This window comes from Drosophila innubila (assembly GCF_004354385.1).
Source record: "Drosophila innubila isolate TH190305 chromosome 2L unlocalized genomic scaffold, UK_Dinn_1.0 4_B_2L, whole genome shotgun sequence".
Classification (NCBI taxonomy): Eukaryota; Metazoa; Arthropoda; class Insecta; order Diptera; family Drosophilidae; genus Drosophila; species Drosophila innubila.
This window is the reverse complement of record NW_022995372.1, coordinates 16791731-16808525: the sequence shown is the minus strand read 5'-3', so window position 1 is coordinate 16808525 and position 16795 is coordinate 16791731. Positions and strand designations below refer to the sequence as shown.

Below are 16795 nucleotides of genomic sequence, written 5' to 3'. Positions count from 1 at the left end.
AATTTATATTTTATTTAAAATTTTAGATTAAATTTTTTCGTCACAAAATTGATATCAGAAATTTTGGGTCTAGAAATTGCTTTCGTCACTAGACTTTACCTCGCTTAGAGGTTTTTTTGTGGATATCAGAAATTTTGCAATTGCTTTCGCTTTTGACATTGTAACTTTATCATTAATGCAGGCAAATAGTAAAATATAAAAATTTAGTTGTTGAACGTATTTCATATTTAAAAAATTTTTTTTCTTTAATTATAAAGAAAAACTGGGGGGCCCCGCCCCCTGCTCGCTTTGCTCGCGTTGCTACAGCCGAGCATACTATACTGTCGGAGACCTCGTACTTACTATGAAAAAAAAAGTTTTTCATACTAAGACTTGGATTTCACCCGATCGGTCCTATGACAGCTATATGATATAGTGGTTCCGATTAGAACCAACTTTGTTCAGGATATATAAGTCTTAAATAAATGCATATTCTATTAGTTTGGTTACGATATCTAGTAAAACAAAAAAGTTTTTCATACTAAGACTTAATATTGGACCGATCGGTCCTATGACAGCTATATGATATAGTGGTCCGATTTGAACCAACTTTGGTGAGGATATATAAAACCAAGTTAAATGCATATTGTATTAGTTTGGTTAAGATTTCTCATTAAACAAAAAAGTTTTTCATACTAAAACCTAATTTTGACCCGATCGGTCCTATGACAGCTATATGATATAGTGGTCCGATTTGAACCAACTTTGGTCAGAATATATAAAACCAAGTTAAATGCATATTGTATCATTTTGGTTGAGATATCTCATAAAACCAAAAAGTTTTTCGTACTAAAACGTGATTTTCGACCGATGGAAAAATGTATTTATTCACTTAACAGGTAATATCTTCCGAACCCTCAACCAAAATTTATGTTTCATATACCAAAAAACGCGAAATTGTACGTATTACAACATATTAAAATTTAACAAAATCGTTAGAGCCGTTTTGTCAGAAATCGCCAAAATGTAAGCTAAAAACTTTATTTCACCTGTAAAATGTTACCTGAGTACTTTAGAAAAAGTTTAAAGGTACGCCTAAAAGCCCTCAAACACACCTTTCTAATGATATATAGAACATATCTGTAGCTTCTATGGTTTGGAAACTGTTGTTCAATGGATTTAGCGTTTTCCCGCTAAACTAGCGGGAAATTGAAAAAGTCGTAGAACAAACATTTCTAGATTTTGAAAAGGAATCAATCCCCATCATTACATTTAAGCTTCTTTAGCGCTTTGATGCAAACAGACAAACAGACAAACAGACAAACAGACAAACAAACTGACTTTTCATTTCATTTTGAGAAGTCCACTAAAATTTTCAAATTTTTTTTATCTTTTGAACCAGTTATCGGATTTGGGTGATTGAGGTATCAATCGACGCGTATTTTTAAATTTTACCAAAAAGCCCCAACGGCCCCATAAGCTGCAATTATCAAAATTTTTCCCCTCCCACTTACACCCCCGTATCTCATGACCCAGGTTGGTTAGAAAAAGTTTTAGTACGCCATTTTGTAAGTTAGAACTAAACCTGTCGATCGGTATATAACTCGATCTGATCGGACAGTCGGCGCAAATTTTCCAACTTAGCTGTATATATAGTTAGTCGCCTTTCGCACCCTTCGTGCTGCTTTCGTCACTAACGCGAACTGCCGTCCGCAGTGATACTAAATTTTCGATAAGCTCAAATCGTGCTATATAATGTGGTCAAATAGTGTTCAGTCTTCAGTTAATTATTAAAACTTAAGAAATGCGTTTCCCAATTGTCGTCGCAACAAGTTTTGCTCTATTGAGCATTGTGATTGCTGTTCCAACTCCAAGCAGGAACCAAAACCTTAAGGATGAACTGCTTAAAATTTGGGAACAAGTTGAATTCCAGATGAAACAGGATATTGTTGACATTGCGTTATCAATGGCAAAATTGACTGTGGATAACAGAGTGGCAGGACATGCGGAAATTGTGAAGGCTCAACAATTTATCGACCGATGGAGTTCTCGAATCGTCACTTGGAGACAATTTGACGAACTTGCAAAGGATTTCTACGATATTGAGCATGAGGAAACTTCAAGTAGTCCAATCAACAGTCGATTAAACCATTATACAACCTGGTTTTACTCCGCCGTTGAACAAAAATTTAAAGAAAAGAAAGCTGTTCGAATTCAAAGTTTTAAGACTAGAATGGATGACTTGATTAAGGCTAGGGAAGCTGCTGACGATTCGATCTTGGAAGATTTACGTCAATTTGTAGAGGAACTTCTACGTAAACGGAATTCTCCTCCGACTGACTAAAATTAGCATAATGCTCTTAAATGAAAAAACATTGTTAATTACAGCTTCCATTTTAAACGAAAATAAAATGTTTTGATGCATATATAAGTAAAACGTTCTTATTTTTTACACATTCTTTTCAGGGAACCAAAGCGCAACGAATATCGAATTCAGTTACGGTTTCGGTAACATATATCAAGAAATAGTGAAATTAATTTCATAAAACTGCTCAAATTCCCCATAGTGCTCTGTTAGTGCTCGTCTAAAAGTCATACAAAATAAGAATATTCATCTCTCGCCCTCTTTACACATACGTGTCCTTTTGTAGCCAGACAGAGAGAGATGTATTTGGGCGCGCAGGCTCATCTCTATGTATGCGTGCATCTTACAATAAGTGTGTGCATATGTATGGGCTGCTGAGAGAATTGACAACATCGCTTTGTTAATAAGTTGCTTCCCTTTAAAATTTGTATGTAAGCTCTAATACCCTGTACAAATAAATTTTTTAATGAAGAAATTTCAAGCGCAAATAAATATTCAAAATTATAAAAACAACACATCGCATATTTTTTATTATCTACATTTATAAAATTATAAGATTTACGATGTTTTTCTTTATAAAATATTAAAGACAATTATTTTTTATAGCAACGAGCTCGGCCAGCCAACTGAATCGAAACCAAAAATAATTTCCCTCAAACGACGCGTCCACCGAAAAATTACCCAGTGGACGCCCCGTCATGCTTTTAGCTGAGACACTTTCAGTTGTATGGGATGACTTCTCTATAGGTTATTTGCTTAGTGATAATAGCAATGTTAAAATTTTTCTAGCATATGATCTCTAAAAATAGCGAGAACTAGCTATAAATAGCTAAGTGGCACATAATTAATGAAGTAATCATTTTGCATTCGATTACTGTGACATTTACGATACATATGAAAATCGACATTCACAGCGATTTATATCTGATTTTTTTAATTTTTAAGTAAACACAAAATAAAGTTGTTTTATGCAATAAACACACAAAAAAAGATCCTTTAAAAAATACAAAATATTCAATAACTTGATGTACATTCGCCTCAAAAGGGCACAGTTCGTTGATATCGATAGATGAATCGATAGAGTGTTATCGCAGGGCTACCAACGACAGAGCGAGCAAAATTGTTGCGTATGCGAGTGTGTGTGTGCAAAGCATATGCATCATAGCATATTTCATTGTTTAAAACAATCATTTTGTGCAAAACGGTGTGCAAAATCAAATGTAGAACTTATGTCTGATAAAAGTGCGCAGGAACTATGTATCAGTTGTAGTGCGAGCTGCAGTAGCAGGCGCAAAAGGAGGAAGTGAAGCAGCTGCAACAACAACAACAACAAATTTTGTAAAACAAAAAGCGAAACGAAAAAATATACACATATTTGTACACAATCAACGCACACGCAACGTGCTCGCATCCCTAAATAAAAAAGAAACTGATTGCAATGTCCAATGGTGACGATGTGCTAGACAACTGGGAAGAAATTGACGAGGCAGGCGTGAGTATTCAATGACATTACAACAACAATAGCAACAAGAACATTGATATATATATATATAAATATATACATATGTGCGAATGTTTTGCAGCTTTGCATGACGTTGCAAACGAAACTGCAAACCGCCAGTGACGATACAAGCAGCAAATTAAAACCCGCCTCAACAATTGAGACCACAACCGGGAGTAAAATGAAATTGCTACAGCGTCCACAGTCTCTGCAAGAAAGTAGCAGCAGCGGCGGCAGCGCGGCGGCAGCGGCAGCATCAGCAGCGCCCAAGCAAATAATGATTGCCAAAAAGCCAGCGATAATGGAGGCTGATTTGACTACGGCACCTGTCATGATGGTATTGCACAAGTCGGCCAGCGAGTACGATGCAGCCAATTATGCCAATCCATAAACAATCAAACGGTCAAGATATTGCGACGACCCGCACAGGCCGAGGAGCGACGCGACTCAAATGGTATACGACCCAAGCAGCCTATCAAGACGTTGCAGCAGCGGGAACAGGAATATGCACAGGCGCGCCTGCGCATTCTGGGCAGTGCCAAGAACCCCGAGGACGATAAACCGTTAGTATTATCTTTCCTTGTAAAACTATTATGGAAAACTCAACAATTCAGTCTGTTTACCTAGCATTTTTAACTGAATTTGCCTTGTAATCACTAAAATTGTCTACTTTTCCACATGCAGTGCCACACCCACAACGCCAGTTAGCAATGTCAGCACAACGTCTGTGAATCCATCAGCTCAATGGCAAGCAGAAGTACCCTCTTATGCTGTCAATTTCAATAACAATAACAACAACAATAACAGCGGGTTGCAGGAGGAGTCGGCAGCATTGGCGGCATTGCATCTACTGCACCTGGCATGCACCGATCGAGTTCGGCGCCAAAATGTCTGAGTCAGCAACGCCAATGTACAACTATAACAACTACTATCAGGCACCGCCGCCACCACCGCCGACGGCAGCAGCCATGAGCTATATATACTCAGCACCAATGTTTCAGCACCAACGCATGCCTCCATATGTTGCAGGACCAGCTGGCCAAGCAGCAGCAGCAGCTCCAACGCCCAATCCTCAGCAGAGCTGGTCACCGGTTGTAGGCGGTAGCGTTTCAGCCGCGTTATTGCGCCAACAGTCAATGCATTCGCCCCAACAGCAACAGACGGCGGCGCCCCCGCCGCCACCACCACAATATGCACATGCTTACAATGATAATGTATTGCGGCTGCCACGTGGTCCTTGCCCCAATGGCACCATCGGCTTTCAGATGCGTCGGTAACAGGCGACGGCGGGACGCAACAAGAATTGTTTCATTTCAATTATCCCATGCATTCAAAATTGTCATTCTAAGATTGCATTGAGTAATTCTTCTATTTTGTTGTTTTACATTTATTATCATTTATTATTTGTGGCTCATTTGATTGTAGCTTCAACAACAAAAACTATGTAAACAAATTTATGACGGAGTTTGGTAGTTATCTTGTAAATTTACAACAAAAAACACAATTTTTTAATGCCTATTACTAATAATACAACAAACAAACTGAAATAAAATAAATATTTTACACAACGAGCCTATGAAATTTTGAATTGTGTTTGAACAGTTTATCAAGGTTTGGAATATCCAAACTAAAACTGGATATCTTTTACTTATATTTCTTTGGTATGAGCTTTTTGTCAGGCTTTTGTCATTAAGTAAATATTAATTTGTTGAATTAGTTTTAAATAACAACTTTCTAAATGTGCTGCACTCCTGTAAATGCTCCATAAGTGATTCGAAAATGTCATGTTAAGCACAAAATTCATAATTTTCCATAATCGTATCAAAATGCCGAGTAATATTCATGAATACTTTCTTATTTATGTACATATATGTATTTATAAATATTTTTTGAAAATTATATTTTCTAAGTAAAGTCGCAATTCTAAATACAAGTGTGAATTAATACGGTAATATAATTTTTAAGAATAACCTATACATCTCTTTATCGGGTTTTATCATCTATCAAGTATGATTCCATCGAGTATCATTCATTATTAAAATTCACCAATAAAATTTTGGTATTTTCCCGAAAATTTGTGACAACTACTCGATGAGGACAGACGAAACTTTTTGTGATTCCCGAAAAATACCACGTAGAGAAGTTTTATGCAGTTTTGTATAAAAGCTACTGCAATTAGAGTAACGTATATAGTACATTAAGTTTATAAAAAATATTGTCTTTGTTTTACATACAATCAAAATCATAAATCTTTGAAAATGAGTTCAATAATCTCAGTTAAAATATATATATATATATATATATATATATATATATATATATATATATATATATATATATATATATATATATATTAATTATATGTAAATATTTCTATATATATTTATTTCCTTTATTGATATCAGTTAATTGACATTCCACAACAGTCAATAAATTCGTTTAATCTGCTTAATTCGTGTGATTTCAATTGCATTTTAAATGTTCAAATTGAATAGCAGCAATTTTAACATTTTAATTTCTTAATAACATTTCCAGTCGTTGCGAAAATTTTCAAATATTTTTTAAATTACAATAATATGAATTTAAATGCTTCCAAAATACTCGATATGTTCAAGCTGTGCCGTTAGCTGCAGTTGCAATTATTTACCCCCACGGATGCAACGGTTAAGGCCTCAAAGGTTATCGATGTGTTTTCGTTATTTTTCAAAGCTTTTCACAACAGCAAAATCAACAAACAGAATGCAATGAAACAAGTAGACTTCGCCGACGCCGACATCCAACGCCTTTTCAGCCAGTTTTCTTATCAGCGGACAGCAACACAAAACAAGATAGAATTACTATAAATGAGTTGCCGAAGTATTTATACCCTATTTTTATATTGTAGCCACTGTATTATATGCTTGTCAAACTTTCAAAGGCTTAGGACGAGGCTTTCAATTATTTTGCTAAGCTAAGAAGTGTGCGATAGACTGAGATAATTATATTTGCATTTCCCCTTGTGCTGCACTTAATGCGATTGGAGACATCGTTTGTAATTCGTTACACATAACGTCATTAAAGGGTATTTAAATCCAATCAGCTGATGACGCAGTTCACGTCACGGATTGACTTACCTAGGGATTGGCATTTGGATTTTTGCTACACATAAAATATTTAATTCAATTCAGTTTCAGTTGTAAACGCGTCGTCGTGTGGTGCGGTTTAATAAGTGCTTTAAAGCCCCCTCAATAGCCACAACAACAGCAGCATAAAAAGCAGAGCCCAAAAGCTACGCTCTCTCGCTCTCTTGTTCTCACTGTGCGTGCGTGCAGCTCTCGTGGGCGCTCTCTCTCTCTCTCGCTCTCTATCTTTAAAACCAACAGATCGCTCAACACGTGGGCACAAGTTAAAACAGCAAAACAAATTAATAACATTTGTGTATAAACGTGCGCAGTTTTGATTGCTTTGTTAGGAATTTTGCAAAGCAAAAAGAGAAAAGTATATAAAAAATGTCGCATAGCGTGTTGGTCATTGGAAGCGGCGGACGCGAACACGCCATCTGTTGGAAACTCAATCAATCACCACAAGTGGCGCAGATCTATGCGCTTCCCGGCAGCTTTGGCATTTCTCAGCTGTCCAAGTGCCAGAATCTTGGTGCTGATGTTTTGGATGCGAAGGATTTTGAGGTGAGTGCAGCTTCCACAATGGAGGTTGTTGTGGTTGGACATCATTGTAATCTACCACTGTGCACGTCCTTCACTTAACCTTCGTGCCGAGCTTTAAGTTACACAGCGACTGGCAACAAGACGAGACTGAGACTCTTCTACCGACTTTGCTGCTGCAGCTGCAATGCAAATTTTCAACATATTTTTTTTTATTATAATCTGTAAGGCCTTCTTTTCTCGAATTTTTATGGCTCTCAGTTAATTTCGTTTTAATGCTAACCGGGGCTCATAAATGAATCCAATCAAAACCATAACAGCGACCAATCTTTGCAATCTCCATCTGTGTGTGAGAGTGTGCGTTTGTGTAGTGTTTAGTATGCTTTAACCCTTGTGATGCGATCGGGGTGTTTAAGCCTCACACTTATTGTTGACGCAAAACGCACGCTTAACTAAATATGTACGTGTAGTTTGTAATGTGCATTATATTATTGTAAAAATAGATTTATTTGGTGACAACAATATCAACAGTTCTAATCTGTAAATTAGGTTTTTTTTTTTTGTAATAAAAATACGCTTACTTTTGAGATTTTCTTTCGATTTTATTTCATCTATCATGTAAATATTTTTCAAGTATTTAAATTTTTCTCATTTAATTTTTTTCAAGTCAAATTAAAGGAAACTTTAAAAATGTTTATGAACTTTTAAGAATGATATTTTGCAACCTTTATATTGTTTAATATATTTTATACTTTTTAAAATCGTTAGCCTCTATTTTATAAAAAAAGTTAAATAAAAGAATCTAGAGTTCTATATATAGGTTTGTTTAAAATTAAAGGGTTTAGTATCACTAGAGTATATGATGCAATGACATTTGCCTACAGAGCACCAATAAACTTTGTAGTAGTAAATGATAGACTTTTTTTTAGGTACAATTCATCTTAAATAATTTGACCTTGCGAAAATAGCAAGTATGTGTTCATTAAGGTCCAGGTTCTTCGGTATTTCGTGACAAATTTTTTTATTTTTTCAAAATTTAAAGTTATGGTTTCTTATATTTATTTCAAGTACCTTATATATATTTCGTATTTTTGTACAATTTTTTAGCTTACAATGTGTTTCCCTGTGTCTTTTTTTAAATTTAGAACTAATTTATAATCCCGTCATAAATTCAGTTATGGTATCAAACAAATTTTTTGGGATTCCGTGCTTTTTTTGTAAATAATATCCTAACCTTTAAAGCCTTTTATGTTTTGTATATTTTTGTTAAGTACCTTATGTATATTTGTATATATCCTTAACTCAAAACGTGTTTACTCCACAGTCAGTTTGAAATTTCAAACTCATTTTTTATTCCGTCATAAATTCCGTTACCCATTAGCAAGTCCAGGCTCGGTCCCCTCGTCCCCTCTCAGCGCCCTCAGCGCATTAGCGTCTTCCCCATTGGCGCCTCAGAGTGCGTCGAGTATAGCAAATCAATCTAATTTTTTATATGTTTTTATTGTATCAAAGTTTAAGTATAAATGTTTATATTATGTGTGTATATTGTTGTGCTTACTTTGTCTTAACACTTTTATTTATTGTGACTTAATTAATTGTTTAGATCAAATTCACAGTTTGTGTTGCCTTGTCTTCAAGTCATCCCGCCCCAATCCCCCTCATTATATCCACAATGTGTGGATTGTATTTCCCCGTCAGCGTCGTTTGCTTAGCAACTGCGTTGTGGGCGGATGTGTCAGATGCACCACCTTTGGTGTGGTGCTGGGTCGAGATCGTGGTGTCGTCGCCTCTTGAATGTTGCGTGTGTAGACCTTAAACGCCTCCGCATCATGGGCAACTGTCTTTACTTCGCCAGTATAGTAATCCTTCACTTGATATGGATGATTACGTATGTACTCCAATGATCTCAGTATGTAATCTGGCACTTTGGGAATATGATCACCGACTGGATAATATCCTTTCTCATCGGCCACATAGCTAATACTAATCGGTGTTCCCTCGGGTGATATCCAACTGGATCCTCCTTGGATTGCAACGCCTCCCAATCCAGATTGTTTGCCAACAATCCCATTGGATGTTTCATACTCATAACGATAACTGCCGTCTGTCTCCACCTGAAGATCATTGTGTAGTGTATGGGTATTACGATCCGAGTCTGGCACATAAACGCCAGCCTGGATGACAACCATTACAAATGCCATTTGAATCTTGAAAAGTATTTAACGAATTAGTTTAATTCCATGAACTTGGCCTAAAGTGTCTAAAGACTTACAAACAGATTAAACCACATTTTCAACTATCTTTATTTAGTCAGATTATAATCTTTTTTTTTATTTTCGTATTTTTCGGGGAATCTTCTCGTCGCGGTTGTTCGTTCTAGCGCTTTAAATCACCGACTGTTTGCTTGCTTTTGGTATGCTTTCGTTTTTATATCCAATCCGCTCACCGTGATTATTTTTGACATTTTTTTCTCTGGAAACCCAGCTCGAAAAAAACCATCGGAGACGACGACAAACCAAGATTGGGAGCGGGCGGAAAGACGAAGGTGGCAGCGTCGTCGTCTGGCGCTCGTCATCATCTTGAACGGCAGTCATAAATTAAATGATTTTATTTTATTTTCATTTTTTTTGTTCCTCTTTTTTATAATTATTATTTTATATATCATCGCAAAATTGTTTGTCGCTGCAATTCCTTAAGATGTGGGCTGGTTAAATTCATGTAATCGAAATCCGGATCCGAATCCGAATCGGAATTGTATGCCCTACTCGAAGGTTGTGTGGCACTTAAATTTTGATATATATATTTTTTTTTTAATATTACCTTGCATTCCATATTTGTATACTTACGCAAGGCAAAGAAATCAATGAACTCAAACTTAAACTGAAGTTTGATTTAGATTTATTTGGGAAGCTCAAGACTTAACTTTAACTAGAACTTTCAAATCAAATTTTGCAACATGTCTTAGAATATTATTAATATATTTAAAATTTTCTTTACTTTATTGTCATAATCTGACATTTCGACAAAATTTTTTTAATTGCTCTTTATATATTCTAGATATAATATGCAAATTTAATTGATACAAAATACAGTTAAATATAATTTTTACTTCTTTTTTTATTAACTATACATTATAAAATATACCATATTTTAATTTAATAGACTACAACTTATTAAGTCGATATAGTGCTGTGTATTTCGGAATTTATAAATGCTATATATTCTATAATGTTTCCAATATTCTAAATGGGGATATACACTAAATAATATACGCCTTAAAGATATTAGAAATATGTCATGCTACATATCCTTCTATCTTTTCAATTTAATCTTATAGAATTATTAGAACTTCCTAAAAGTAACCGGTATTTATTTTGTTTTATTCCCTTTCCTCTTCTAAATTCGAAATACTGAGATACATATTTCTATTTTATAATAGATCCGTTGTTGTTTGCTGTTGGCTTGAAAAAGCTGTTTAACTATTTCCATTCTGATTCTCAAAGTAATTCAACAAAGCGTAACTAATTCTCGAGATACTCGTCATGACTGTCATCATATTTTGGTCAACAGTCTAAGTTCAACTTTGTGCTCTCTTCCCTGTCTTTAATTTGCATATAGTATGCAATAAAGTAAATCATGGGAAGAAGATAAAGACTAGAAATGTTCTGGCCAAATTTGGAAAGTGGTCAGAAATTCCGAGACGCAACTACAGCAACAATAATAATTCAAAACGTTCTCCCAATTCGTCCCACTGTTTTATATTAGCGGAAATGGAAACCTTGGCCGGATTGCCAAAACGGTAACATCAAATGACAATGTGAAGACGTCACATCAGATGACTACGATGACTTCCCGAGTTCGAGATCGATCTTTACGATCACTGAACGTACTTGAACCCAATCCCCAGTGTGGGGGAATCTTCAAATGTGCTAAATGATTTTGGAATGCCGTTGCACTTGCCATTACGGCGATTAAAACAATTTCGCCATTGGCGCCAATTCGATTAGAAGACAGACTAAGACGCAGTCACGCTCCCCGTTAAAAAAAATTAAATTAAAAAAAAAAAACCGGATCATCAGGGCCCGGATTTAGTGGGTTTTGTTGTTGCTCTTGTTGTTTACATTGCTGGCAACTGAGTCAGTTTAATTCGTTTCGTTTCGACATTCACCAATGAGACAATGCACCCTGCCTTAATGGCAAAACAATTAGGAAGGTATTTTTTTTTAATATTCTCGACGACAAATTGATTATCAAATCGACTAAGATAAATGATGATAAATATAATAATTCTTGGGCTTGCTCTATAGCTATTTACATAAATATCTTTTCAATCTTCTCGCTTTCCAGGCCATTGCCAAGTGGTGTAAGCTAAACAATATCTCGCTGGTTTCCGTGGGACGAAGAACCATTAGGGTTGGGCATAGGCGATGTACTACGACAAGCGGGCATCGCTTGCTTTGGCCCCGGCAAACAAGGTGCTCAAATCGAGGCGGATAAAAAGTGGTCCAAGGACTTTATGCTTAGACATGGCATTACAACGGCAAGATATGAGAGTTTCACGGATGTGGTTAAAGCCAAGAAGTTTATACGCAGGTAAGAGGCCCTAACATACTTTACATATTCTTGCAGAGCGTATTATGTCTAATTTAAAGACTGTTTCCATTATAGTTTTGATTATAAAATGACAATATAATGATAATTTTAAATTTTATTGATTTGCTTACTGACTAATTTTGAAAAACAATCATTATTTTGAGAACACAAAAATAATCAAAGAATAATAATTAATTTTATTTTTAACTATGATTATTTTGTTTAAAAATAAAATCAAGTTGTTATTTTGAGCCAGTGAGTCAGTCAGTCAGGACAAACAGTTTTATATATATAGATGATAGTAAATAAAATAATTCGTTTAGAACTGTCAAAAAATGCTTTTCAGCATTTTATTTTTTTAATTTTAGAAAAATCAGCCGGTTTTGATAACAATAAAATGTAATTCTACAGTTTCACTTTTCAAAATGGAAAGATTAAGAACATATTAATAGATATGTAGAAAAGTTGAGGTTAATAGAAAAAGGCTATAAAGATTATACTGTGATCTGCAGGGTATAAAATCCTCGGCTTGCCGAGGCCTTTCGTTCTTGTTATTCTTTAATCTTTGATATAACCGAAACATTCCCTTTGTAGCGCACCCTATGCCGCTCTGGTGGTCAAGGCAGCTGGTCTGGCGGCCGGCAAAGGCGTTGTAGTTGCCGCGAATGCGGATGAGGCTTGTCAGGCTGTCGATGACATTCTAGGCAATCTTAAGTATGGCCAGGCAGGCGCCTCTGGTGGTTGAGGAGCTTCTGGAGGGCGAGGAGGTTTCACTGCTGGCCTTTACCGATGGCAACACGATCCAGGCGATGCTTCCAGCTCAGGATCATAAGCGTATGGAACTGGCGATACGGGACCCAATACTGGCGGCATGGGCGCCTATTGCCCCTGTCCATTGATCAGTAAACAGGCCTTAGAGCTGGTCCAACGTGCTGTTCTGGAACGTGCCATTAAGTTGTCCCAGGAACGTATTCCCTATCAGGGGTTCTCTATGCGGGTCTCATGCTGACACGCGATGGTCCCCGTGTCCTGGAGTTCAACTGTCGCTTCGGTGATCCCGAAACTCAGGTTATCTCTCTACTGGAGTCCGACTTGTTTGAGGTTATGCAGGCCTGTTGCAGTGGCACCCTCAACAAGTTAACCTTGCAGTGGCGCAACAATCTAAGTGCCGTGGGTGTGTCGTGGCCAGTGCTGGTTATCCGGAAACATCAACCAAAGGATGCCCATTCAAGGTAAATTTTAACAGGTTAAGTTAAAATTAGGGGACAAACGAATTACTTTGAACGAAATACAAATATTTAGACGCTACTGTAGTGTAGAACTGTAAATTACCCTACACATACCCACTTATACATAGACGCCACTGTAGTAATAATTTGGAGCTTCCTTCTTAGAATAAAAAAACTTTCTAGGGAAGAACGGCTAATAACATACACACATACACATAACATTTACTTGGAAGCCACTTTTATAAGCTTTCTCAATTTATTTTCTTCTTCCAAACATTTTCCTCCAGCCATAGACATTTTCCAAGACGCCATTGTAGTCAACTTATCGGACAGAATGAACTGATCTTTTCCAAAACTTCTCGCATATATTATATATTAATACAATAAACGTACTCACAACCTTACTCACTTATTTACTCACTTGGATCTTCCTCTTATCAAATTAAGATGGCAACAAATATTACAAGAAATTAATTAGAAATAAATTACAGGCTTCCCGATTAAAGACAACCGACTGATTTTGCACAGTGCTATAGCCGTAAATGCGGCCGATTGATAAAATTAGCCATTACGGCTCGCATTGGATGCCGATCTAAAGCAGCAGCTCCAGCAAAAATGGCGGCTGGCATCAGATTTGAGGATCGACAACACAATATCGCACGGATATTGCACATTCCATTCAATTAATGAGCTTAATCAAAGTGAAAGGTTATGTTGAGAGTGTAATTTATGTCTGGTTGAGTTTCGAAATACATTTAGTTAGTTAACTAATATTTGTTTCAGTTTGGAATTCATATTTGAAAAAATGATTTTTCAGTTTGGTATTTATTTCCTGATCGATTTTAAATAGGTGCAAGTCGATATCACTTTAGATCTTTAGAATTACGTTCTTACTCTCTTATTCTACTTCTCTTTCTTCCTCTCTGTCTTTCTTCCTATCGCTTTGACTGCGTTTGTGCTGTTTCGCAGGGTGTCAACTCCATCGCTCAGTTATAAGGACAGTGGCGTGGATATCGATGCTGGCGATGCTTTAGTTCAACGCATCAAACCACTTTCCCGTGGCACCCAACGTCCTGGCGTTCTTGGTGGTTTGGGTGGCTTCGGTGGACTTTTCGGATCAAGGATCTGAGTTACAGTCAACCCATCATTGCGGAAACAACTCAGGGAGTGGGTGCCAAAATTCAGCTGGCCCTGCATCATGAACTCTACGATCACATTGGCTACGATCTCTTTGCCATGGCTGCCAATGATCTGCTGGAATTTGGGGCTGAGCCGGTTGCATTTTGGACTACATTGCCTGCGGCAAGCTGCAGGTTCCGCTGGCCGCACAGCTTGTCAAGGGATGGCCGATGGCTGTCGGGATGCTCGATGCGCTCGTAGGTAAGAAACCCAGGGAAGTCGAGGGGTCTCGAAAATTTAAGGAAATCAACAGGAGTTTACTTGTACCATTCAGTTGGGTCTATTAAGATTTTAATTCATCTAGCTATTTATTTCGATGGTAAGGGTACCGGTTTTGGAAATTTTAATATTGCAAATTTTAAAACAACACTTTCAACTTGATTCTTAGGCCTTTCATTTTCTTGTAAAAATCATGTCAAAATTACGAAATATTTTTACTTGCAAAGTTGCTAGATCAGAGGCTTGAGCAAATTCGAACCGTCATAACTTTGGTAAAGCTGAACCGATTTTAAGCTGAATTTCACTTTGATCATGATTTGGCCTCTATATTCATTCTGTATTCAAATTTTGTTCATTTAAAAAATTTTTTTTTTTTTGCCAATTGAAGCCAAGGTTCTTACCATCAGTAAGGTCCCCTTTGAAATTTTGAAAATTCAAAATTTTAAATCTCAAGTTTTACTTTTATTCAACTCCTTATATTATAATTAGTATAATTAGTATAAGACAACACTTTAAACTTGAACCTGAGACGTTTCATTTTCTTGTCAAAAATCATGAAATTGAACGAAAATTTTGACTTGTATAGTGCTAGATCCAAAGTCTGACCAAAGTCAAACCGTCAAAACTTTGTCAAAACTGAACCGATTTAAAAGCGGAATGTCATTTTGATCATGGTTTGGCCTCGAAATTCTTTCTGTATTCAAAGTTTATTAAACTCTTAAAAAAATTATTTGTTGCTAGATTTCAATATTGATGGTAATACTCTCCTTCGATATTTTGAAAATTGAACATTTTAAATCTCATGTTTTCAATTTTAATACTAATAAAAATTAGTATAAAACAACACTTTTAGCTTGATTCTGAGACGTTTAATTCTCTTGTCAAAATCATAGGAAATCGAACGAAAATTTTGACTTGTAAAGTGCTTGATCCAAAGGCTGACCAAAGTCAAACCGTCCTAACTTTGTCAAAGCTGAACCGATTTTCAAGCGGAATGTCATTTTGATCATGGTTTGGCCTCTAAATTCATTCATATTTATGCAAAAATTCAATTTATTAAATTTGTTTCGGTTTGATTTCCTCCATAAATGCAAAAACACTATTTTGCAATTTAGGTGTACAAATTTTAACTGTTGAGGGGATTTGCTGAGTTTATAGTTACCATCGCAATCTCACCCTGTTTCTTCTTAAATCCTTGTAGGTGGTGAGACCGCTGAAATGCCCTCTCTTTATAAGCCTGGTCAGTACGACATGGCCGGCTATTGTGTGGGTCTCGTTGAGGAGTCACGTGTGCTGCCACGCTTCGATCTGTATCAGCCGGGTGATCTCCTGGTGGGTCTACCATCATCCGGACTGCACTGTGCTGGATTTAATGAAATCTTGACCCGTCTGGACGGGGTGAATCTCAAGGAATCCTCCCAGTGGCTGGCGCCCATCGTGGACTCAGTTTGGCCCAGGTGCTTGGCGCTCCAACGCAACTGTATGTGCAACAATTGTTGCCACATCTGCAGGCTGGTGAGATTAAAGGCGTGACACATGTGACCACATGGATTGCTTAATGATGTGGCACGATTGGTGCCCAAAGAATTTGAGGTGGTGTTGGACTTTGGTGCAGTGCCCATACCACAGATCTTTGGCTGGCTAGCGGGTCGACTTCAGCTCAGTGCGGATGCGTTGCTGGAGCGGCACAATTGCGGCATTGGCATGCTGCTGGTGCTGCTGGTCAAATAATGAAATGTGGCGTCAAACCTTGCCTGGCGCCAAGGTGCTCGGCGTGTTGCAACAACACAAGGAAAGTCAAAATTCACCACGTCTCCGTATGCGCAACTTTGGAACAGTTGGAGAAATTGGCCAAACCATTTGGTGGTTTGGGAGACCAACAACTGCTCCGGAGGATTAGGAACACGAAGCCATCCTCGCCAGCGACGCGTGACAATTGCTTTGAATGCGGCAGGTCGTCGTCTCACCCGTCTGCCTGATCACTGGGGATCCATACTCATTCTAGGCACCGATGGCGTCGGCACCAAGCTAAAGATTGGCCAACAAATCGGCCGCAACGACAGCGTCGGCATCGATCTGGTTGCCATGT

At 37.1% G+C, this 16795-nt stretch overlaps 1 protein-coding gene and 3 pseudogenes across 1 annotated transcript; 3 read left to right on the top strand and 1 right to left on the bottom strand.

Moving 5' to 3' along the window:
* The first annotated feature begins 3442 nt into the window (after positions 1-3442).
* Positions 3443-5214, top strand: LOC117780178 (annotated as a pseudogene).
* A 2070-nt stretch (positions 5215-7284) lies between these two features.
* On the top strand, positions 7285-16437 carry LOC117779900 (annotated as a pseudogene).
* LOC117794473 (pupal cuticle protein-like) lies at positions 9181-9870 on the bottom strand. The gene is made up of 2 exons (XM_034635080.1): positions 9759-9870; positions 9181-9693 (listed from the first exon to the last, which is right to left on the bottom strand). Exons 1-2 carry the CDS (start codon positions 9774-9776, stop codon positions 9181-9183), a joined length of 531 nt encoding a protein of 176 aa, XP_034490971.1. The 5' UTR covers positions 9777-9870.
* Positions 16438-16441: 4 nt separating the features above from the next.
* Positions 16442-16795, top strand: part of LOC117779899 — a 5625-nt pseudogene continuing 5271 nt past the window's right edge.